A 24,887-nucleotide genomic window follows, 5' to 3' on the forward strand; every position below is an offset into this window, starting at 1 on the left:
GGTTAAAAATGTAAACACAATTTCAATAAAAAGTTTTGGCATTTCATTTGCATATTTTCAGTTATTTTTTTTACAATTAGTGCTAGGGGCTTTATGACTCGGTTTTTTCCTTGCGCTCTTCAGAGCGTGGTGTTTAGTGAAGTACATGCCAGAACTGGCCTCCTGACAAGCTGTATATTCAAAGAGTCTGAGGTATGAGGTTGCTGCAGCAAAAACTGGGTTACATTAAAGTACATTACTTTGGGGCTGGAGATGAAAGGCCAATAATCTCAGGAAACACCTCACAGAGAGGGGCCAGTCGAGCACTTCGTGAAGCCTCATTTGGACCCTTCGCCGTAGGGTACTGCGCAGGTGACTGCCCTGATGCCAGGGGTCGTGGGCTCCGAGACCTGAATAGGCAGCTGGCCTCGGTAGGAAAGACAGAGCCCGGCGAGGCCGCTGGTTGAGGCATTCTCACCTCCCCAGGCAGGTGCGGGCGGCAGGACGCTTCGGCTTAGCCACTGCGCGGGCGGGACTGGGGGCGGCCGCATTCCCCGCGGAGCCCCCTCCCGGGCCGCCTTCTCCGACGGGCACTGACCTTGCCGCGGGAGTCCGGGCTGCCGCAGTCCGGGCGCCTCAGAGTCTGGCGCTGGTGGAGGGCGACCACTGGCACCCGGACCCACGGCTCGTCGGGTCGGGCTGCGGAACCCAGGGGGAGCCGCGGCCCTCTCGCCATCCCTCGGCGCCTCATTCCCGCGCGCGGTCGCCGACTGAGGCGCGAGGGCCGCGCGTCTCAGCGCCGGAGGGCGGGGCGGGGCGCGCGCCCCTCAGCCCGAGGAGGTCGTCTCGCGCGGGCGCACGCGCCGCAGCCGCGCGAGGAGGGGAGGGTGGGTGTGCTCGGGGCGCGCGCGCCGCCGCCGCCTCAGCCTGCTGCTCCGCCCGCGCCGCCTGCTCCGGGCGCTCGGTCCCAGCACGCCGGCTTCCGAGCGGCCATGGGCGACGCGGGGCCCGCGGTGTAGAGTCCGCCAGCCCCGGACCCGTGTCCCGCACCCAGAAGGTCTCGGTAAGCGGGGGCGGGGGCGGCGGGGACCCGGCAGGCACCGTGAGGGGCGGGTCTGCAGGCAGCTAACAACCCTCCGCGGACTCAGAGGTGTTGTGTGGGAGCCGTCCCCGAGGGGTCCCTGTGTAAGTGGATGAACCCCGAGTTTTCCTGCCTCTACCTTTGGACGAGCCCTGGAGGCGGTGTGCGGAACCGCCCCCGTGGAAGACCCCTGCGCTAGTGGAGGCTCCCAGGGCTCTCTCTGCGTTTGCTACACGGGGAGGCCCAATGTGGAGGACACCATCCCCAGAGAGACCGTGCTCTGAGTACCTACGGGAGGGCAAAGGCGGTCTCTAGTATTGTCTCGGTGGAAGACCATTTGGGAACGGAGGGGAGCCGTAGGAGCCTGCACCTGGTACGGACCCCACAGAGGAACCCAGCATACAAGAGGACCCGAGGCAGTACCCTAGAACTGCCTGGAAAGAGCCGCTGACTGGGAGGAGAGGATCCTGGCGTGGAATCCAGGCCAGGAGTAACTTCCCATATGCTCAGAGGTCTTTGGCCTTGACCTCCGTCAGGGCTCAACGTGCCCTAACTTGTGTCCCTCCTTCACGGTCGAGAGTCAGGGCTCCTGTGGGACTGCGTCTTTGCCCATTCGTCCCCCACCCGATTAGAATTCGTGTTCTCTGTGGTAGTCCAATTGGCTCCAAGTTGGAGGCAAGAACTTCTGTAAGAGCACAGGGTGAAGAGAGGGGAGAGGACCAACGATGCCTCTGAAGCAGAGAAAGGAGATTTGAGGCCCTGGGCTTGTCCCTCAAGATTTAAAAAGCAGTAAAATCAGGTAGAACAACTGACTCAGCCAGGTCCTGTAAAGACGATCCTTTGACAGAAGAAAAAAGGATATGTAAGATTATTGAGCACCCATGTGCCAAGTACTATACCAGGGAAGCTTAACATCTCATATAATTCTTACAACAGCATTATGAAATTATCCCCTTTTAAACATTTGGCACTTTAGACTCAAGAAAGGTTTAGCGATTTGCCCAAGGTCACAAAACATGGGATCTTGAAATCTGTTTTTCTAAGTTTATTTGGGAAAAAGTATCAAGGAGAGGCAGAAGCAAGAATATTTATTTAATAAGTTGCAGTAAGATACCAAGCATAGGACTTTGCAGTGGTATAAACACTCGGTAAATGTGATGATTAATTAAGTGGATGAAGACAGTTTAATTGGGGATGAGACTACTGCAGGAATTGATTTCCACTGAATCCCCAGATTTCAGGGTGTGGCTCCTTCACTGACAGCCCCACTGTAATGATGCCTCTGGGTGGCTCTGTACTTAATTGGGTTGGGAGAGGCCTCTGGGTATGGTCTTTGATGGAATTTGCTCAGGGGGACTAGTGGAACATTTCAGAGGATGGAGTATTCTGAGACTACCCTCCCAGCTTGCAAAATCCTTGAGGAAGAGGACAGAGATCGTGATTACTGTTAGAAAGCATGACCCACAGTGTCTTTGTGGCCATCTGACTACATGCACTAGCAGACATTGGTCCACAGATACCACTCAGGACACCTGACCAATAGTGCCTCTGTGTGATGAGGGGGAGGCAGAAAGGCTTAACGCCAAGGAAGGCATACTGGGAGTCCATCGTCTGAGGAATGCAAAGGGTCTGTGCCGGACATAGTGATTCACCCTCATCTCACCGCCTGGGCTGTGGTAGCTTTCATTCCACCTGAATCCTAAGGGTGTGAATTTGAGACCAAGGATAGACTGTGATTTCTTGTCCAAAAATGGAGTGGTGAGGGCGCTAAGCAATAGAATTCACCACTGAGCCATTCTGGAAGAGTTTTCCTATCCCTCTTCCTTTCTACTTCCACATAGCCAAACCTAGTGACATTCTCCTTTAATAGAAGAGAGTTCCCTGGGCTCCTGGGGTTACATAATGAGAAGAGAGATCAGGCTTGTGAGACAACAGAATAACCTGGGTGTGGCATCTCATGCAGTGCTCAGTGAAGTAAACTGACAAAGGCTGATATTGGTTAAGCACCTCCCCATTAGAGAGTTGTTTATAATCCCCTTTCAGTTCAAACCCCTCTCATCAGTTTAACACACCAGAAAATCAGAACAAGCCTGCAAATATGACCTTTGCTCTGATTCAGAGATTTATCACTGGAGTTTTATTCCTAAACTTGTATCACACCTACTCATGACCCTGGAAAAACTGTAAGATGGCTCCAGGTGCTAGATATCACTTCTTTAATGTCCAGCAATGGGTAAACATTAAGATTATAAAATTCTAAGAATATCTCTCCTCTAATTGCAATATGAGTCTGCAGATTAAATTGTTCCACAATGGGTATGAAGGATGTCACCAGGTGGCCTTAATCTTCTTTTAAAAAAAAAAAGCTCTCTAAAGAGAAATAAAAGAGGAGAACATGGCTGACACAATTTCACTTAAGTGCACACAAATGAGTCTGGACTTTTCAGTCTTTAATCTTCCTCATCTTCTCTGACCACATTCCTATGGTTTTCTTCCTCTACATTTGCCATCTCTAGACAATGCTTCCTTTTTCTCAAACATATGAATAGTAGCACCTTTCCCAGCCCATTTCTCATACTCCTTGTATTTTTTCCAGTACACCTGTTCTGAAGTGGATCATATTTATGCAAATATTTCTTTTTAGCTACAGAATCTATTATCTTCTAGTTCTACATGCTTTTTTCCAGCAGTGCTCTTGGTTTCTGCTGTCTTCATTTCCCAAATTGCTTTATTCATTTCTAATGGGAATATTATTATCCACTCCAACACCTCAATCTTAATGACCACATTCTGACAGAAATGCTTACCAGCTTTGGACCAAGAAACCATTATAAAATCTCCTTTCATTCTTCCTCCTCTTCCAGCAATCCCCTCAGAGACCCATATACATTTACTAAGTGCTACCAACTGCCAAGCACTATGCTAGATAAATATGAGAGTTTCTAGCCCTTGAGGAGTTCAAATAGGATCAGTCTGCATTTCTCTAATCATTTAATATAACAAGAAGAGAGAGAGAGAGAAGTACAGCTTTACAGAGTATCTATAGGAATTATCATATAGTATGTCTTTTCCCAGGCATCACTGAAACACAACTGCTGTTCTGTGCCTCCTCTGGCAACCACATTCTCAGTCCCCGTGCCATTGCCCTGCCAGAATATTTTTTTGCCCATATGCTTTGAGTGAACTGGCCACACTCTTGGCTCTCTCTGTGATAATGATGACAGTACCTTAGAGTTGGATAACTTATAAAGCCCTGTTATATACATGATCTTTATTTGGTTTTGAGAAGTATTTCATCTTACTGGGGTCTTCTTACTAAAACAGTGTGCTGGATGGCTGGCTGGCTTTCTCTCCATTTTTTTTTTTGTTTGTTTTGTTTCATTTCGTTTTGTTTTTTGAGCTCCTTATAAGACTTACAGGTCTCCCAGAGGGAAAGCCCCAGAGATTCACTACAGTCACTATGTATCAGCTCTTAGGCCATGAAGAGGAGTTTCCTCTTGGGCCAAAGTCCAAGCAGTGTACTTACTGGTCAACCCTGGGATTTATCAGGGCTATCCTACTACCTGGCTTCAGAAAACCCAATTCTCTGGTTTGGGTTTCCCTGAGATCCAAATACATATTCCCTTCAAACAGTTTCAGCATACTACCTCAAACCAGTTCTTTTGGCTAATTCTTATGTGAAGGCAGGTTGCTTTGCCTATTTCCCTCCAGCACCTGGCTGGCTTCATACCATCTAACCCATGATGGAGTCCCCATATAGCTCCATGCCTTGGCGTGTGCTTTTTTTTGGTTTTGTTTTTTGATTTGTCTTTTTGGCATGTGCTTTTATCTCTTCCTGGAATGCCGTTTTTTTTCTTTTCCACTGGGGTAACTCCCACTCATATTTCAAAATTTAGCTCAAGCAACACTTTTTTTTTTAATCCTAAACTTATGCCCCCTACACGCACACATACTCACACTGCTTTCTCACAGGCTGAGTAAGGTTCCATTTATTCATTTTACCAACAGCTACTAAGCACCTAATTTGTTCCTGACACATAGTAGGCTGTACTCAGCAAATATATGTAGAATCAACAAATAAGTAAGTCGTGATAATTAAGGTGTAATGAGTACATTAAATGGGGCTGAATCTGTGCTTCAGGGCCCTAGAGCAGAGAACAGGGAGTGTCTCCATCTTGCTGAAAAGCTCTGCTTGCTAAGTGCAATCACACCAGCTAATCACTGATGGTGTGCTATTCCTTAACTGTAACTCTGCTTCTGTGGGAAGCCAGCACTGTAGTTTTTCATGAAGACTCATCCCAGGCTCCCAGAGGCTAAAGAGCCTCCCATAATTTTGTCTTCTTGTGTATTAAAGCTTTTGGACTTTCAGAAAATATTAAACAACAGTACCTCCCTCATGTCTCATTCTCTTGAACTGAGGCCTAGAAGACATTTTTACTCAGTCTTCAGCCCTTCTGCTCCTTGGAAACCCCAGAAGAGCCCTGTGCAGTTGGGGGTGACTGTTTCTTCCTGGGTTGACAGAAGCCAGTGCTGTTGCACTGGGTAAATATTTAGAAGAGAATGGAAAAAGACAGGGAGATACTAGTTAGACCCCTTCAGGATCTGTAGACATGAAAACTAAAAGTAGTCTGTAGACTGCTACTGCCCCGCAACAGAATGGCTGACTAGAAATAAACTCCATGAGCACTATGGTGAGGTGCTGGATTCCTAAAGCAGCACCCAGCCACTGGAGATCAGCCAGGCTATTTCAGGCTTGAATTTCCTCAAAGACCGGCAGAGGGTAAGAGGACTCTGATTGCTTGTGTTTAAAGTCTCAAGGTTGATGATGTGCACGGTGAGCTTAAAGAGTCTATGCTGTGCATTCTGCATTTTGGAGACCCTGGTTCTACTGGTTTCCATATCCTTATGGCTAGTCACCTTCTGTATTAGGTGTGTGGCTTTCCCTGAGGCTCTCAGACAACTTTTTAGGCACATGCTACCTGGAGCCAGTTGTCAACAACCTTGAAATTTTTCACCCTTATTTGCAGATGCTATTCATGCTAAATTTCTCCATCCCAAGCCGAGGAGGGAGGAGATATGTTTTTAAGTTTACTGCACATGACCTCAGAGCAACTGCCACCCTCTAGGCCGGTCACAGTGCCCGGGGATACAGCATAAATGCAGTTGACTTTGGTAATACTAGTGTCTCTTTCTCTTTTTTAAATCACTGTGGTTATGGAAACTGGCCAAATTCTAAAATTCTGTAGCTGTCTCCTGTGGTCAGAGATCACCCACAACTACTGTATGATCACTTGTTCTCACCCTGGCTAGCCCTGAGTCAGCAGTCACGGTCCCCTCTGAGAGAGCAGAGTAGATGTGATGAGATGAGCAGGTGACCGTATAGCTTCTAGAACTGAACTTTGAAGATTTGGCCTGATCAGTCTCTATGGCCAACATTGAGGATGTGAAAGGATAGTGATACCATGATCTCAAACTTTTTCTGTTGCCTAGTTAACATGCTCTGTGGAAGGCAGTGAGAGCCGCTTAGATTTTTCTCCCTCTCAATCTCAGTGAAAAACTGAGATTCCTTTTAATATCTGCTAAAGCCACTCTTGGAGAAGACAATGGCACCCCACTCCAGTACTCTTGCCTGGAAACTCCCATGGACAGAGGATCCTGGTGGGCTGCAGTCCATGGGGTTGCTAAGAGTCGGACATGACTGAGTGACTTCACTTTCACTTTTCACTTTCATGCATTGGAGAAGGAAATGGCAACCCACTCCAGTGTTCTTGCCTGGAGAATCCCAGGGACGGGGAGCCTGGTGGGCGGCTGTCTATGGGGTCGCACAGAGTCGGACACGACTGAAGCGACTTAGCAGCAAAGCCACTCTGGTTGTTTTCCCTTGTCCCCCAACTCAGAGGGGAGTTTACCTTGTTCCTGCCTAGGAAAGTCCTCATAACCTCCAAACAATCACTTTTAGTTACTTTTGAGCCTTTTTCAAATAGCTGCCATTCCCATACAAGAACCATATGAAGACAAGTAAATGTACTTGACATTTAGCATGCCTAGTGAAGAGACTCCTGCCTGTGGAGAGGGCTATTTCCCAGGCTCCTCAGAGCTACAAATCTTTCTAGAGAACTTTGGAAGACGTTCCCTCACCATCTTCCCTTTTATTTCTCCACCAGCTCTTGCTATGGAGCAACCCCTCCTCCTCTTACTCCTACCACTTTGCCCTTATAAATAATCACACTGTGTTGTAAGCATGTGCTCTGCAGAGAATGGGTGTGCTTTGCACGCACACATTTAAGGCTGCCCATGTATGTATTACTGCCTGACAAATGCATGTAAAGACTTTTCTTCCCTGAAGAAAGGTTCTGGTTGTCATCTGTTTTAGTCTTCTCCAGATCATAGACTCACACACCCCTGTTCTACCTTCTTGTCCCTCTTACTCCCACCACCTGCTCCTGCTCCCATGAGGTTTTATCCCAAGCCTTCTCTAAGTACACATCCTCTGACAGTCACATCATTCTTGGGACAATGTCTTTTTATCCCTCCTTCATCCTTGTTAGGAGGCAGAAAACCCCAGTTTCACCATCAGCAAAAGGAGTAATCATTAGATATAATTTATGGTATTTGTGCAACTTGATTTCCTTTTAACTCTTCTTCCTAGGACTCCTTCCAGCACCGGAGAGGCCAGGTTTTTCTCACCAGGCATTTGTTTTTACCCATCACTAATCACCGCCACTTGTTTCTCTAGAAATTAGGACTGATTCTGTTAATTTCTCAAACACCCCAGGTGCACATCATGGATATTTCAGAATACTTGCTTTTAATCAAGGTGTCTTTTGTGTATAGTTTCGATCCTTCTCCATTAAGCATTAAGGGTTTCAGCCTCACTCTTGAAGTCTAATTCTGTTGCATCCTCACAATTGACTCTCAAAATTAAAGCCATGTCAAGGCAAAATGACTTGGGCTCTTGTTTGGATTTTTGATGCTTCTTTTTAATGCCTCTGCCCTACATTTTCTGCCCTTGTGGGCATAAGGTGGCCTAGAAAACTGAAAGGAATAGCAGTCCTTGAAGATCCTGTGGTCAGGACTAGAAAGTGTTTTTTTATTTTTATGTCTGTCTGTCTGTTTTGATGGTGGATGTCATCTTCAGTCTCCATTGAAATTCCTTTAAGGACAGACTTAAAAATCCACTGCAGAGACATCATTAACAGTTGAGTAGCTTAATAGTGATTCTTAACATCCTTACAGAAAATAAAGGTTGTTCAGGACTGCAATGTGTTGGGATATGCTTATTAGTTTGCCAATACACTATTAATGAGTTGGGTCACTTACAGACTATAACCCTCCTAATTGGCTGGACTTTGTTCAGAGTTCTTATTATCTAAAAAAGCCACTGAGAATCAAATGCACACCACTGATTTTTCCTCCAATGAATCATTCTTGAAAACATGAATTTGATATGGCTATTCCAGTTCTCCAAATAAGTTTTTATCAACCTTTTTTTTTAACTTGTGCCTTCTTGCTGATAAACACTAATGTCTTATGACTGCTTTTGGAATCTTCTACTACAACTTCTGAGAGGGGTTTACCCCCAGCTGTTTAGAGAGAAAGCACCTTTTATATCTTCCCAGGAACCAGGAGAATACTGTCAAGCTCTGCTGTTTTGTAGTCTGTGTTACATACCCCCCAAAAAAGGTGATGGCTTTTAATATTTGTTTTCCAAATATAAATATATTACAATTGATATGGTTTTTCAATCCACTGTTTCTTCCCTTTTCCTAGAGTTCTGATATATATACCTCTATATGCCCAGCCAATGAGAGTCATTGCTCTGAAACTAATGTTTGTATTGGATTAAACCAGTTTTTTTCCTCTTTATTTTTATATCATGAATATATCACAGGTTATCTAATAATTCCACACTAAGGTAATTTTTACCTTTTTATGGCTGTAAAAATAAATGCTCTGATAAGTATTCTTTTACATATGCCCACAGGTCAGAGGATCAAACTCTTGTTATACAGTATGGTTTTCTTCAGTCAAAAGTATATTAGTATCTGGAGAAGGAAATGACAACCCACTCCAGTATTGCCTGAAAAGTCCCATGAACAGAGGAGCCTGGCAGGCTGCAGTCCATGGGATGGCAAAGAGACAGAACTGAGCACGCATGCATGAATCTAGAATTATTTCAAAGGTTTTTTTTTTTTAAGTATGTTAGTACCGTCCAGATTTTCTAGACCTTCCAACCACACAGACTCTAAAGACAGGCTTGAGAATTCAATTCTTACATCATTCCAGTCGAGGGAAAAGCATACCTTGTACCCCACAATGTTGTCCTTGTCTTTCAGAGGTGAAAAGTGAAAGTCGCTCAGTCATGTCAGACTCTTTGCAACTCCATAGACTATACAGTCCATGGAATTCTCCAGGCCAGAATACTGGAGAGAGTAGCCTTTCCTTTCTCCAGGGATCTTCCCAACCCAGGTAACCATCTTTAAATCAAAAAACAAGAGCATAGTTCTCTAATTAAAAATGTATAATTATTCTATGGCTGTTTTCCAGATTGCAGGTCCAGACCTGTTATGAAATTATCAAATCATTTTAAAGAGTCACTATCAAGATTGCCCTTTGAACTAGAATAGAGAGGACAGAAAATACCTGGGAGCATGACACGTAGTAAAATTAGGATTCTTTACAAAACTTTGGGTTCAGTTATAGGTCTATGAACATGTGTTTATAATTTTGTGTATACAGGGTTACATCATAAACTATATATCTTACTGTGGGCCACAGTCAAAAATGTGAAAAACATACCATGGAAGGCCTCTGAGGAAAACACTGTGGCCTTGGAAATAGTAATTGATCATGAGGAAGGTTCTCAGTGAAGGGCTCAGTGTTAGTTTTGCATTCTCCTTGCCTGTTCCTCTCATTGTAAGTTGGGGACCTGCTTTTCCACCTAACTGTAGAGCACAGTAGTGTGCACAAGGCATGTGAGCAGTGTCTTTGGACTACAGACCAAGCCACTCAGGAGCCCCCTGGGGGCTTCCCTGGTGGTCCACTGGTTAAGACTCCTCACTTCCAATGCAGGGGGCATGGGTTCGATGCCTGGTTGGGGAACTAAGATCCCATATGCCATGCTACACAGCCGAAAAAAAAAAGACGGGTTCCCTGGGTCCACAGCCTCAGCAAAGCTCTAACATACACACTCTCCTCCACCCATAGCCGCACCCAAGCTGTGTAGCCTCATATGCTCAAGAGCTCACGTGGACTTTTAAAAGAATGTAGAAAAGAACATGAGCATTCTAAATGCTTAAGACTGCATATTCCGAACATACGCATTAACAGATAAAGAGCTGAAGCCCATAGTGGTAGAATAACATGTCCTAGGTCACAGCAGGTTCAGAGCTAAAACAAGGCACCAAGTTGCCTCTGTGACTCTTTAAATTATAAAATGTTCAAGGTAGGAAAATTAGAAAAAACAGATTAACAAAAATGTGAAAAACATGCATCCTTTCTTAACAAAGATTAGATAACATGAGCATTTTTGTAACTTGCCTTTTTCATTAATGTTCATATATTTTTAACATCTCTCCACATTACTTTTGCCTCAATGATTTTCATATTGTTTAGTCTTCCATTGTAACATAATTTGACCATTCTGCTGTGGTCTAATATTTGTTTACAACTGAGGGAAAAAATGAGTTTTTAATCACTTTAAACAGTTTCCTGAATTTGATCAATAAATCTTGCCTCAATAAATCTCTGTTGCTACCATCCTGTAAATGACACTTATTCACAACAAATGCTCTTTAATCATATTTTAATTTTAAAAACAAATTTTATAAAAGGGGAAATGGAATCTTTCCTTTCTTACCAGTAAATTTATAAATTTTAAAAAATGAGCTGGGTTCCTTTAATAACAAGTGATAGCAGTGCAAGCAGCTAGGCAGAGTAGGAATTTGCACTATTGTGGCACATAAAATAGTTGTTTCTAGAAAGAAGACATAGCTGTCATCAGATTTTATGTGTATTAAGACGTCTCTGAAAAATAAAAGACTTATCCACAATTAATTAACTGGAAAATGTTATTAAATGCCTTTTCTCTTTCAGATACTTTGCTAGTCAGTAAAGGTAGATACTACACAGGATAAAAACAAGCTAATAGAGGAAACTGACATTGATTAAATAATCATCCTATTGAATATGTAATGACAAAGATAAGTGTTCTCAAGCAGAAGAGCACAGTGCTGTCAGCACTCCTACGTGGATTGGGGAGTTGACAGTGACTTCCAGTAGTTGTACTGAGCTCTGATAGATGAAGAAGCACTAGCCAGGAGGAAGGAATCATCAAAGGTCCAAAATGGAGAGAGCATGGCAAAAAAAAGACTAAAGAAAGACCAGTGTGGTTAGAACAGAATAAAAAAGGAAGACCAGACTGAGGAGGGCCTTACAGACCATGGTAAAGATACTGATTTTGGCATCTTTCATGATGGTCCAATGGCTAAGACTCCAGTTCAGTCCCCGATCAAGGAATTAGATCTCACATGCCACAACTAAGAGTTCGCATGCCACAGCTAAAGATCCCATGTGCTGCAACTAAAGATAGAAGATCCTGAGGGCTACAACTAAGACCTAGTGCTGCCAAATAAATATTTTGGAAGAGAAAGAAACTGATTTGGGGCACTTTATCCTGAAAGCTTTAGAAAGCCATTGAAAAGTTTTAAGCTGCAGATAGCATAACACCTGAATGTCCCAGAGATATCTTTCATTCCACATGTATAAAATCCAGCTTCATCATCCCTCTTTCTTATTTCCCAATTTCCATAAATGGCACTACCCTTCTTGTTAGTTTTAAATTTAAATTTAAAACTTCCATCTCAATAAGTCAGGTGGGAAAATCCTAAATAAAATACTGTATGACTTCACTTGTGTGTGGAATGTAAAAACACTGAACTCGTAGAAACAGAGAGAAGAATGATGGTTTCCAGAGGCTGAGGGGTGAGGGAAATGGGGGATATTGGTCAAAGGATACAACATTCACTTATAAGATGAAAAGATTCTGGGAATCTAAGGTACAGTGTGTGACCATAGCTAACAATTCTATATTGTGTACTTGAAAGATGCTGAGTGTAGACTTTAACATTCTCATCATAAGAACAACAAAATGGTAATTATGTGAGATAAAGAATATACTAACCTTATTGTGGTACACACTTCACAATATGATTATCAAGCCATCACACTGTACAGTTTAAACTTAAGCAGCGTTATATGTCAATAGCATCTCAATAAAGCTGGAAAATAAATATAACTTGCCCTCTGGCCCTTTCCATTGATCTAATCAAGTTATCAATTATTCCTAAATTTCTGTTTGCATAGTATCGAATCAACTCAGTTAGTATCATTCCTGCTGCTACCATTTCAGTTTAAACCCTCTGCCTCTTGCCTAGACTATTATAGTAGCCTTCTAATTGGCCTGAATCTCTCCTCCTTCCTTCTGTCACCTTTTTCCCCACGCTGAGGATAACTTCCTACCCATCTTTCAAGGTACACTCTGACTCCCAGTTGTATGGTCTCACCTTCCTTTAGGCATTTCCAGAACTCTGTCTTATTTTTCTTTGAGTTCTGGTATTAAGTAGCTTGAGTGGTGAGACCCTGTTCCCCCACCTTCTATTTCCAATGATAAGCTGTCAGTGTCTTGCACAAATTACTGTTCAATAGGCCTGATTATGATGGATTGAGAGCAAGTGGACTCTTTGTTCCACTTAGAACAGACGTTCCCCAACTGAATTCCACTAAGACACTTCAGGCTAGGAAATAGCAGACCAGCTCTGCAGTGTGCCATGTTGTGCCCTCACTTTCCAATGCCCTGGTACTACAGAGGAAGAGCAAGAATAATGTACCTTTTAACCTGTAAAGAATATAGACCTTTGTTCAACAGTTCAGAGAATCAAAGCAGAAAGGGTGGGCATGATACTAGTGAAGGCTTACAAGTGTAAGAAGCACTGTAAAGCTTGTAATGGGCTGGTTGTCTGTGTTTGACAAACAGACTCATAAACAGGCATAGCTACTAATTAAAAAGGGCAAAGGAAGTGTTTGAGACCTTGACCACATGTATGAGGTGGCAGAGTTCCTGAATGAGGCATTCAGTCCTCCAAAAATAGGAGTTCAAAAAGTAGGCATTTGATGTGGACTGTTGTGTATAGCACTTGTCAGAGGAGCATTCCTTCAGTCCCAAGTCTGAAAGGTGTAGCTGCAGTCTTGCTTTATGCCTTAGATCATCTTTGGCAGACTTGGGTTCTTTGGTCTCCAGCTATCTCAAAGTAGCAGAGGCCTGGGGCCCCTAGGCCTAATTGGCTTTGGGACAGGAAGGGAGACAGAGATAACCATCTCACATTTGTAGAGTGCTTTCTAGTCTACATAAGCCCCTTTTCTAGTGTTAGTCTCATACCTCTGTGAAATGTGCTGAGTAGATCACCCTCATTTTACCAACAGGAAAACCAAAGTCACAGGGCCAGTCAGAAATAGAACCAAGGTCTTCTGACTCCTTAACAAGTGCTTTTGTCCACCCCACCATGCTACTGAGTTCTAGAAAAGGGAAAAGCTGTTTAACAGCATTTGCCACTTAGATGAATGGTTGAAATGCATTGGCCTAACATGACAAGCCATCAGCTGAGTCTGGGCCCCTCTGCTTTCTATCCACAGAGCCATGGGGGTATTGATGTCCAAGCGGCAGACGGTAGAACAGGTGCAGAAGGTGAGCCTGGCTGTGTCTGCCTTCAAGGATGGGCTGCGGGACAGGCCTTCCATCCGACGCACAGGTGAGCTTCCAGGGTCTCGCCGTGGCACAGTAGAGGGCTCTGTCCAAGAGGTCCAGGAGGAGAAAGAAGTAGAGGCAAGTGCCCCAGCACTCCAAGAAGAGAGCAGTGTCAACCGTGCCTCCTGGGAGAGACTCCGCGATGGGCGAGGAGTGGAGCCTGAGGAGTTTGACAGGACCAGTCGTTTTACACCCCCTGCCTTCATCCGCCCCACCCGGAAGCTGGATGACGACAAGCCTCCAGATATCCGCCTGGAGCCCAGAGAGCCTGTGAGTGTCCATAAATGGCAGAATCCTCCAGTTTTAGACCTTCTGAGGATCAGAAAGCAGGACAGGGAGGCCTGGGTATGGTTAAAGTAAGACTCAAAACCAGAAAGATGGAGCTGAGTCAGAGTAATCTTTGAATTTCTTTCCCAAGAATAAAAATGTTATATCCTGGATAGACTTAGTGATAAAACTTGAGGAAACAGGTGATAAGGAATGATACCATGGGGGGAGGTGGTCTTTTGCCAGCATTCGCACCTAAGAGATAATATTGCTCTCTATAGGAGGCATTTGGAAATTTGGGTGGGGTAGGGAGAGGGTCACAAAACTAGAAGTTGCTCTTGTATTTGGTGCCAAGAAACACAAGGATGCTGACGGTCCTGCAATGCCTGGGACAGTCTTTCACAAGAGATTATTCTTTCCAAAAATGCTAATAGCATCCCTGCTCAGAAACATAGTCACAGAGGCCTGGGCAGCTGGAAAAACCTGCTGGTTCTTATCTTCCAGGGAGAAAGCTCTATTGCCTTAACAGTGGCTTCAGTTGGAGTTGCTCCTCTAGGCTACTCCAGGGACACTCAGCCCCATTCAGGTAGCTCTGTGCTTGGTGGCCTAGGATCTTGCTGCTGTTCACTGCTGCCATCTTTCCCCAGGTTGTTAATGATGAGATGTGTGATGTCTGTGAAGTCTGGACGGCCGAGAGTCTCTTCCCATGCAGGGTCTGCACCAGGGTTTTCCATGATGGCTGCCTACGCCGCATGGGCTACATCCAGGGAGACAGTGCCGCAGAGGTGACTGAAACGGCCCACACGGAAACAGGCTGGAGCTGCCACTACTGTGTGAGCCTTGGCTGCAGGGACGGTGGGCTCCTGCACTTCTAAGGACTGGGCACTTTCCCTGGAGGCCCAGTCTTACAACTCTGGTTTCTGGGCAGTGACCTGAAGAGTGTTCCAATAATACATACCAGGGCTAGGACAGGCTTTCCCTAGCTCAGTACTGTTGACACTTGGTGCACAATAATTCTTTGTTGTGGGGGCTGTGTGCATTGTAGGATGTTTAGCAGCACCCCTAGCCTCTACACACTAGATACCAGTAACACCCACCTGCAGCGACAACAACCAAAAATGTCTCCAGATATTACCAAATGTGTCCTGGGGGAACAGGACATTCCAGCTGAGAACCACTGAGCTGGAGAACAGAATGCATAGGATGAGACCTAGTTATTCAAAATTGATTCTGCTTGGAGCAGTGGTGGTTTAGTTGCTAAGTCGTGTCCAACTTTTCCAGACACATGGACTGTAGCCTGCTAGGCTCCTTTGTCCATGGAATTCTCCAGGCAAGCATACTGGAGTGGATTGCCATTTCCTTCTCCAGGAGATCTTCCCGACCCAGGAATCAAACCCAGGTCTCCTGCATTGCAGGCAGATTCTTTACTGACCGAGCTATGAGGGAAGTCTTGCTTGGAACAGTACTTAATCTAATAGTTGATAGTTGTCATTCATTGTATTCATCTGGAAAACCAACCTGAAATCCTAACTGGCTTGCTTTCAGTAAGGATAGATTTTACCTCAGGAAAAGTTCTTAGTCCTGAGATCCTTATTTGGCCTACGTAACTCTTTGGAGCCTTTCTCTTTATCTCTGAAGTAATCATTTTGTGAATTAAATAACAAAGACCTGTTGATTCAGAACTTTGCAAATAATACATAAATGTCCTCTAACCTTTGAGAAAATAAAAATACAGATTCATGTCTATTTCTCAGTAAATCTGAGTAGAGTTCAAGTCTTGCTTTATTGATCTGTTGCCCTGCAGATCTTCATTATTCACTGATTTCAGAGTAAGGATTATAAGCTGATCCCCTCTTCTTCCTACCACCGAGGAGAAAGTAAAGATACTCCAACAAATAACACATTCTCCATGGCTTGTCCATAAAGTGAAGTATAGAACAGTTACTTCTAGTCACATAAATATCTTCTCCCCAGCTGCAATATGACACTACAGGCAGTGTCTCCTAGTCACCACTCCTCCAAATGCTTTTTCACTTACAGCACCTCTGTTTGGCAGTGCATCTCCTGTGATTCCCCAGCCACCTGTAATTTGGCTTGTGTATCCATCATTCTGCTGAACTGGCTCTTCTAAGGTCACCAGTGACTTAACTGTCAAGTTCAGTGACCTTTTCTCAGGAATCTTTTACTTGACCTCTCTGATGTATTTAGCACCTCTTATTGCTCCATTTTTTTTTTTTTAGGGTATGAATATTTTTGTGAGAATCTTTATACAAAATATGGAAATCAGAGAAAATAGAAAATAAGTAAAATGCCATCTGACTTGTATAACCACTGTTAACATTACCTGTACATTGTACAACTCTCTTTTCTTGGCTTCCAGTATCCTCTACTGATTCTCTTCCCAACTTCCTTCTCTGACCATTCTTCCTAAGTGCCCTTAGTTTCTTGTCCCAGACCTAAATGCTGGTGTCTCTCAGGGTTCTTTTCCCGCTATATTCTCTCTCTCTGGATCTTCATCTACTTCGGTGGCTACTCCACCACCTAAATACTAATAATTCCCAAATCTGTGGGTCCAAACCTAAATTTCCTGTCTCTTAGACTTATATCCATCTAATGTCTCACAGGTACTTCACACTCAACATGCCCCAAAATGAAGTCACCTTTTTCCCCACACCCATTATTCCCTCCGTTCCTTGCCTCTGTAAATAGCAACACCACCACCACCCCCTAGTTACCAACCCCTACTCATTTCTCTCCCTCACCCCTCACATCCAGCGGGTCAGCAAGTCCTATGAACTCTACCTCCCAGCCTCTCTTTACTGGTATTTTAGAGAGGAAATGATCTACTGTAAAGAATCTTTGGTAGTTTAAAGACTGTAAGACTATAAATTAATGCTAACGAAATAACATATCAGTGCTCTTTTGGAATTAAAACTTCCATGGCACCACTAAAAAGAAAAATTCATTTGGTTTTAGGAAATTTTTCATGATGGCATCTCTTTCAAAACCATTCTGGAGTGAAAGTGATACAACTTTAGGATCAAACAGTTTTACCAAATATGGAAACTAGAGTTAGAATTAAACTTTTTAAAGTAAAATACTGTTTGAACACAGTCTAACAGAGAGGCCAGATACGTAAAATAGATAAAGATGGAGTTACTCTGGTTGATGGAGCTGAGGATTCACAACCCTACCCACTTTCCCCCTTTTCGCTTGCAGCAGCTTCCTGAGGCACCACCAATGAGCCCCTAAGCTATCTTGGAGAATAATCCAAAAGCCACTACTTTAGTAAAAGGGACTGGAGGGTGGAACCAGGATAACTGGGTTCTGGGGATGATCCCGGTCAGAGCTGGACAGCTCTGAGCAAGTCCTTTCCCCTTTCTGGGGCCTCAGTGTCCTTGATTGTGAATGGGATGCTGGGATTAGATGATCCCATAATTGCCTTCCATCTGAAATACTGTTCACCCTTCTTGATCCTTGGCCTTTCTTTCAGGCCTATATGGCCATTGATTTAGCTCTTCTTTTTCAGGACAATCTCAACTTGCTGCTAACTGAGGAGGAAATGTACAGCCTCACAGAGACCTTTCAGCAGTGTAAAGTTATCCCTGGTAAGGCTGGGTGGTATTGCCAATGGAGAGGGCTAGGCAGGTTTCTCCCTCATACTTTCTAGGATGAACCATGAAAGGAATAATCTGGAATTTGGAGGGCAAGGGTGTAAATGGAGCCCTGTTTGCAAGCTGTTGGCCCACCCCTGGTCACAGCCTGTGTTATCCTGGCTATGGAGACAAAGACTGGACAAAAGCTTTGGGCGTAGGGGCTCTGGAGGGTGCACTTGAGGTGAGTCGAGGTACTCCAGATGCTGAGAGAAGGGTGGGTATGGCTAGCATGCAGTGCCTCCCCACAGACTGCTCCCTGACGCTGGAGGACTTCCTGCGCTACCGCCACCAAACAGCAAAGAGAGGGAACAGTGACAGGGCTCTCAGTGAGGAACAAGAGGAGCAGGCAGCCCGCCAGTTTGCAGCCCTGGACCCTGAACACCGAGGACACGTCGAGTGGCCTGATTTTTTGTCCCATGAGTCCCTCCTGCTTCTACAGCAGTTGCGTCCCCAGGTAAGGGCCAGCTGGGGTGAATGTCTGTGGGATATTGGGTGACAGAGCCCTGGGAAGCATGCCAGGCAGGTTGGGGGAACACTGGGTACTCTCTGAGCAGGAACCAGTACCAGGAAAGGGCTCAGGTTCCAGCCAGTGACAGGTGATCCAGTGCCTGGGCTGGGGAAACTGCCCAAGGAAGACTGATTTGCGCTGGACCTCACTGCAAATGTTGGTGCTACCAGAAAGGCTCCAGGCAGCTTCAAAGGGAGGTTGCAGAGATGATAATGGAGGTAGGATTCTCTATGGCTTGACAGTTTACAAAATATTTTCATCTCCAAGGTCTTAATTTGTCTCTTCTTTCACAGAACTCTCTGTTAAGGCTTCTAACAGTCAAGGAGCGGGAGCGAGCCCGAGCCACCTTCCTGGCCCGGGGCAGCGGGAGCACTATCAGCGAGGCCGAATGCCACCGTGCCCAGCACTCTTGGTTCTGCAAACGCCCCACCGAGGCTCCTTCCTGCAATGTCAGGTCCACTCCCTACCAATCTCTGCCCCAACTCACCTACCCTCCTCCTTTGTCTCTTGGTATGAAAGTTACCTGCCTCGCTGTTTCTTCTGCCCTTTCATCCAATAGCCAGGAGAGGATCCTTCTGTGAATTAGATAGTGGCCAGTGACTCCTACTAGCCAAGGCATAGATCAGCCTTGACTCCAGACTCTGTCACCCATGTCAGAAAAGCCTGGATGTGCATATCCATGGGTTCACCAGAGCTTTGGATTCACCAGAATATGGGAGGGGCAGACCTTTCACAGTCCCACTTCTAACCACATGTCTTTGTACCCAACAGTGTCAGCCATGTGGGTCCCATAGCAGACAGCAGCCCAGCCAGCAGCAGCAGCAAGAGTCAGGACAAAGCCCCACTGCCCACAGAGCCTGAGTCCAGGTGAGTGACACCTCCTTACCTGGCTGTCTACACCCTGGCCCCCACACGCACAAGTAAGATTGGGCATTACCCACCATCACCCCAATACAACAAATGCCCACCCCAGAAACCAGACTTCAAGAGTGCACATTTGACCCCAGATCCATGGGGCTAGAGGGCTGTCAGCCTGGAAGCACAGTCTGCCAGCACCACATCAGGCACAAGCCAGGACTTCCCTGAGTTTTGCCCAGCTCAAGCCTTGCTGCTGGGATCAGATCTCCTGAGCCTCCAGACTCAGCAGCCAGCCTCACAAATCTGTTCTTTACTTCTCCTCCAGATTTGTGGATTGGCCTACCTTCCTGCAGGAGAGTGTCATCTACATCTTGGCTGCTCGTCCCAACAGTTCGGCCATTCACCTGAAACCCCCAGGATAGCATGGAGCAGAAAAGCTCAGTTTGGGGACAGTGGCATTCTCTCCCTCCTTTCATTTCTCCCCTTCCCCACTAACCTCTGGTACTGAGACTTCTGGGGGTGGAGCACCGTCCACATCTCAGTTTATCACTAAGCTTTATGGCACTGAAGTCACCATTTCCCTCACAACAGAGGTGGTAAATGCATTGCCACATGGAGAAGCCCTGGGAGCTGTGGCAGCATCTGCTGCAGGACCACCCCCTGCCCTCACACTACAGACTGGACCTGCCACTGCACACGTATATGTGTGCACACACATGCACACATACCTAGCTATCCATGCCATCAGAGACCTGAGACTTCTTTTTTTTTAAGAAAGACCAAAGTTCTTTTGTGAAGCCCCTGGTATAGATTGGCGGCGGCGGGGGGTCTCTCTATTGGCCAGTTTTCATTTACAGTAGATCAGTCTCTGGCCAAGTGATTCCTAATAAGGGGGCATATCAGACTTACATACTCTGCTAGAGATGCTGACAGACTCCCTCTTCCCACACTGAAAATCCCTTCTGTGATGAACCACTGTTCTAGTAGGTGTGTGCTATGTCCCTCAGATTTGTTGGGGTGGGGAAAATGGTTGAAGACCACCACTGCACTTATTATTTATTTATTATTTATTTAAATTCCAATTCCTGGTGACAGAGAAGGCAGCTAGTCTGTGGAGTGCCAGTTAGAAAAAGGGGAGTCAGCCCCTCCCAGGGACCCAGAAATCTAGGACCCTCTCATCCAGGTCATTTAAGTCCAAAAGTCTTTATTTAGCAGACCAGTCCAAACCCAAGGTGAGCCATCCTGACCCCTGTTTTTTAGGTGGGTGCTCATGGCCCAGAGCCCAAGGGCCAAATGGAACAGGTATGATGGCAATAGTCACAGCCTTCTGGGTTACATGCTTCACCCAAGTCAGCTACCACAGAGACCCAAAGCCTGAGCTCCAGTGAGGGCAGGCCTGGATGAAAGAGGAGAGAAGGCTCATTTTTTTCCCATTCTTTAGCTTAACTGCAGACATAGAAAAGTATGCCGTGGTATGGCATACAGAGCCCTAAACAGGGGCTCCTTTCAAACCACATGACAATGAGCATAAGAGGCTGGAGCCAAGAAGAGGATTTGAGGATCTCAGCTCTCTTGAACAGAGAAAGTCTCAGCAGAGCCTCACAGAAGGAGGAGGTGTTCCCTTCTCCCTGTTACTAAGATATTGCCTGAGTTGCTTCTTTTCCCCATTGCTCACTACATGTTCTTCCCCACAAGCTTAGGGCCTGGACCTGGCAAGGGAGGACTTTGGAGGCAAAAAGATGCTGCCACAAGGCCACCAGTCTGGCCTCTCAGCCGCAACTGTTCTTCCTAAGTTCTTATCAAGTTCTCCAGTCAGCATATGCTATGGGTAAGCGTAGGCCCTGAAGTTCAAGCTTCTGTTTCCAACCTCATGACTTAGGTTTAGCAAGGTCTGACTTGGTACCAGGAGTTATTCGAGAGGGGCTTGGCTCAGTCACAAATAAACTAACACATCCCCATTCCTTTAGGCACTTCTACAGAAGACAGCATACAACTCAGTGTTGCTCAGGGGATAGGGGAGAGCTGTAACTTGGGGCATGGCAAGAGCACTATATGGTCTCCTCCTGTAGAGACAGCATGACCTGAAAGTTAAGTAAGAAGCTTCTGGGGTTGGATTCTTTAGGACGGAAAGGCAGCAGACAGAAGATGAACTGGGTTCATGTGTATGGCTCCGTTCTTTGTAAATACTCCATAGCCACTCCCAAAACTAACCAGTAGGAGGGGCCGTTATTTAGTCCAGCCAAAAAAAGAGAAAGCACATGACTCTTGGGCCCAAGGACTGCATCTGAAGCAGCCCGGCCTGGGGTTCTGCACTAAGATTAAACCACATTAAGCACAAGGGCTCTTGCTTACTCTCCTGGCAAATCACCTTTTATGTCAATGGCCTTGGGCTGCTTGATCTCAGGACAAGGCATTTTGAGTAAAAGCAAACTCTAGGCTTTGAGAGCTGAACAGCTTTTTTCTTCTGCCTCATCATCAGTCACAAGGATTGGAAGTCCATCTTCTTGTTCCCTGATCCTTCACAGACCAGGGTGATGCCTACCTCTCTGGAGCAGCAGCTTCTAGCTTTCTGTGGGTGAGTGGTAAAGACTGGAGGCCACTAGAGCAGGCCAACTGTATCTCAGGGCCTGGCAAAACAGGCCCCAGGGTTCTTCTACAGTAAGATCTGACCCATTTGGGACTACCCCTCCCTATTTTGGGACAGCAAGCTTCCTTGGTGGGGACATGCTGCAAAGGGCCCAGGGCAGACACTGCCCTCATGAAAGGATGGAGTGCCAAGTCACAGGAGTCCTAGGAAGCAGAAAAGGACGGAAAAGCAAGCAGTCTCTTCTCCATAGGCGTTTAACTTTTTACCAAAGGAAAGAGGAGAGGTTCCGTTGCTCCCTCAGTTAAGAGTTATAGAAGCTCTGTCCCAACCCGCCTTTCTGAGGTCTCCCCTTGCAGTGTCCTAATCCACTGGGTCTCTCTCCAGGATGTATGGAGACATTCAAACTTTTATACACCTCAGTTCAGTTCAGTCACTTAGTCATGTCTGACTCTTTGCGACCCCATGAACCACAGCACGCCAGGCTTCCCTGTCCATCACCAACTCCTGGAGTTCCACCCAAACCCAAACCTAGTGAAGCTCATTTCCTTTCCTTTTCAAGCCCTTTCATCATTGTGACTGTCTGAAATTCTGCCAAGTACAGAAATTAGTGTTTGACTGTAATAGGAGTATGAGAAAATGTTTCCATCTTGGCTACCCAAAATTGCAGAGATCAGTTCTTTTCCCAGTCACCCCCAACTGCACCACCACCCCCAGTCAAGGGAGGCTGAGGTTACCCAGCTGCTCCTCTGAAGACTACTTGCCCTCGGTCTGTTTTTAACCCACAGTCCTCTTCTCCATGCTCAGATATAAAGGCAGGGACGTCTGGATGATGTAGTGGAGCTTTGGGACTGAGTCAGCTGAGGCAATAGCTGTGGCCACATAGCCTCCTCAGATTTGTCCTATGGCTCCTCTCATGAGATCAGCCTTTCCCAGTAGATGGAGGCTCTACACTTTTGAGCAGCAGGCCCCTTTGATCCCAGGGATGGAGCAGTTTCCTCACTCACAGATACTGATCCGTTTCAAGAGCTCTTCTTAGAGGATAGCCATGGCTGAAGCCATGAGCACGTTGCCTCTTTTTGTCCTCAGCCTAAGTAACTGTGACTGCAGGCCAGACACTGGCCTTTCTGGCCCTAGTGCTCCCTATGGGATGTCACCCTGGCCTTGTTAGCGTGACCAAATATGGGGGTCCCCCTTTCCTATCAATAATATGGGAAGCAGAGAATCAAACCACCTGGGAAGAGAGCACCTCCCTGAGTGTTGGGTTCAGGATTGTGCCTAGGCTGCTGAGCCTCAACCTCAACCATTGCAGGTCTCACGGCTTCAGTAAAAGTAGTGCCAAGAAGCCTAAAGGCAAGAGAGAAGCTCAAAAGAAGCTGTCTGGTAGGGCCCCAGGCCAGCCATGAATACCACAAAGCCAAGAGGAACCTCAAGGCAGGACTGGTAGCAGGCTCTGGTGATCCTGCAGGTCCCATCAAACCAACAGTAAAGACAGATACATACTTGGCATTTTAAAGGCAAAACACTACTGATGCCAGAATTTTAGGACATCCCGGCAGCACCTGTAACTAAACCCCTTTTTACCCCTCTGTTTACAGTGAAATAAAATAATTGCTTTCTCCATACCACTGGGTTTCAGCTTGCCCAGAATCTCTCTCTGGGCCCTTAGCTTACAGCCCAGACCACAGAGGCCTCCTTGAGTGGGGGGTATTAATGTGTCATGCCTATTCTCGATGGTTCACCCTGGAGTGGGGTAGGACTAGGCATTTTCCCTGCTGTTGCTTTCTTGCTGCCACTGCTTTAGGCAACCTTGAAAGGAAAGAAAATGAACAAGTTACAGAATCTCCAATAGACCCCACTAGCACTAAGGAAAAACTTTCTTTCCTCTGGGCCACATGCCCCAATGACTCAGATCAGAGAGGATGTCAGGTCTACTCACGTCAGTGACTAAGGAGCCCAATAACATTCCAGTTTGTGTAGCATGGGTTGGGATGACCACAGATAAGAACATCAAGGTATAAGTAGCAAGGCCTTTCCATATCCATGGTGAAAAAAGGCCATCAAGCGTAGCCTCCTGTGAGAGATGGCCTCTAATTTGTCTTGTGGCCAAACACAAACTTGTGGGAGTGGCTCTGAGAGCGCTCAAGTAGTAATGGAGGATCCAATGCTGTTCTTCAGAAGGTAACTTGACAGTAAGCTAAGGGGAACATCCCCAAGCCCTGTCTTCCCATCACTATAGCTGCATGCTCCTCCGCATGGCTCAGCCTTCACTCCAGAAGGAGCCTAATATTCCCAGAGGCTGGGCACAATGGAAATCATAATAAAAAGATTGTGATGTTATTTTGGCTTCTGTTTTCTGTTGTTCAGGGCACCTGCCGAGTTTCGGTTTGGTTTCCTATCATTGGCCAACTCCTGAATCTAAAACAGGAGCAGCTATAGCCTCCAGGAAGCCCACAGCTAGGTTGCCAGATGGAGGGGCTGGGTGGGAGGAGGCAGGGGCTCCACCATGGACACAGAGGAGACGGGGGCACAGAGAGAAAAGTCAAAGTTTTTGAAGAAATTGAGGAAGAGGTAAGCCCTCTGAGCCTCCTTGCTGTGTGTTGCCCCCAAACCACGGGCCAGTATTAGACATTCCCTTCCCAGTTTCTGCTGAACTACAAAGTATGGACTACTAGTTGGCTGTTTTCTCCTGGTCTGGGCTCTCCTTGGTCTGAGAGTTTCCTCGCCATCTTTGCCAATTGTTTTAATGTGATATGATAGGTTGGATAAACTAAGATCTGGAAAAGCTTTCAAAGGACTATGGAATCCCCAGTTCATCCCTTTTGCCTGGGAAGAACAGAGCCAGTCCCTGTAGACGTGAAAGCATCTCTAGACTTTGGATCAGAGGCAGATATTCTACTCTGAAACCATAGGAGCCCCAAAAACAAATACAGCTAACTCTCTAGGGACCAGAGGCCGTTAAGTTGCATGGTCCAACTATATGCAGATTTTTTTTTCAATAAATAGGTGACAACAGTACCACACAATCCTCAGTTGAATCTGCAGATGTGGAACCAAGGATATGGAGGCCCAATTATAAAGTTACAAGAGGATTTTTGTGGCAGGGGCATCAGCTCCCCTAATTCCCACATTGTTCAAGAATCAACTGTCAT

At 45.9% G+C, this 24,887-nt stretch overlaps 1 protein-coding gene across 2 annotated transcripts; it reads left to right on the forward strand.

Annotated features, from left to right (window-relative positions):
- On the forward strand, window positions 879-24,075 carry PHF24 (PHD finger protein 24). 2 transcript variants are annotated; one of them, XM_018052104.1, is made up of 8 exons: window positions 879-1,042; window positions 13,751-14,132; window positions 14,777-14,962; window positions 17,659-17,737; window positions 18,034-18,239; window positions 18,587-18,747; window positions 19,065-19,160; window positions 19,477-24,075. In XM_018052104.1, the coding sequence occupies exons 2-8, from the start codon at window positions 13,755-13,757 to the stop codon at window positions 19,571-19,573; spliced, it is 1,203 nt and encodes a 400-aa protein (XP_017907593.1). In that variant the 5' UTR covers window positions 879-1,042; window positions 13,751-13,754; the 3' UTR covers window positions 19,574-24,075. The 2 variants fall into 2 exon arrangements, with proteins under 2 accessions (XP_017907593.1, XP_017907594.1); XM_018052105.1 differs by having other exon boundaries at window positions 14,777-14,914.

The sequence above is a fragment of the Capra hircus genome, chromosome 8, assembly GCF_001704415.2.
Source record: "Capra hircus breed San Clemente chromosome 8, ASM170441v1, whole genome shotgun sequence".
NCBI classification, from domain to species: domain Eukaryota; kingdom Metazoa; phylum Chordata; class Mammalia; order Artiodactyla; family Bovidae; genus Capra; species Capra hircus.

Bases quoted from the DNA above. Each gene is read 5' to 3' on its own strand.
- PHF24 (XM_018052104.1), top strand. From the start codon at position 13,755: ATGGGGGTATTGATGTCCAAGCGGCAGACGGTAGAACAGGTGCAGAAG. The intron at 14,133-14,776 runs GTGAGTGTCCAT...ATCTTTCCCCAG, and splicing joins GCCTGGAGCCCAGAGAGCCT to GTTGTTAATGATGAGATGTG. The intron at 18,748-19,064 runs GTCCACTCCCTA...TGTACCCAACAG, and splicing joins GCTCCTTCCTGCAATGTCAG to TGTCAGCCATGTGGGTCCCA.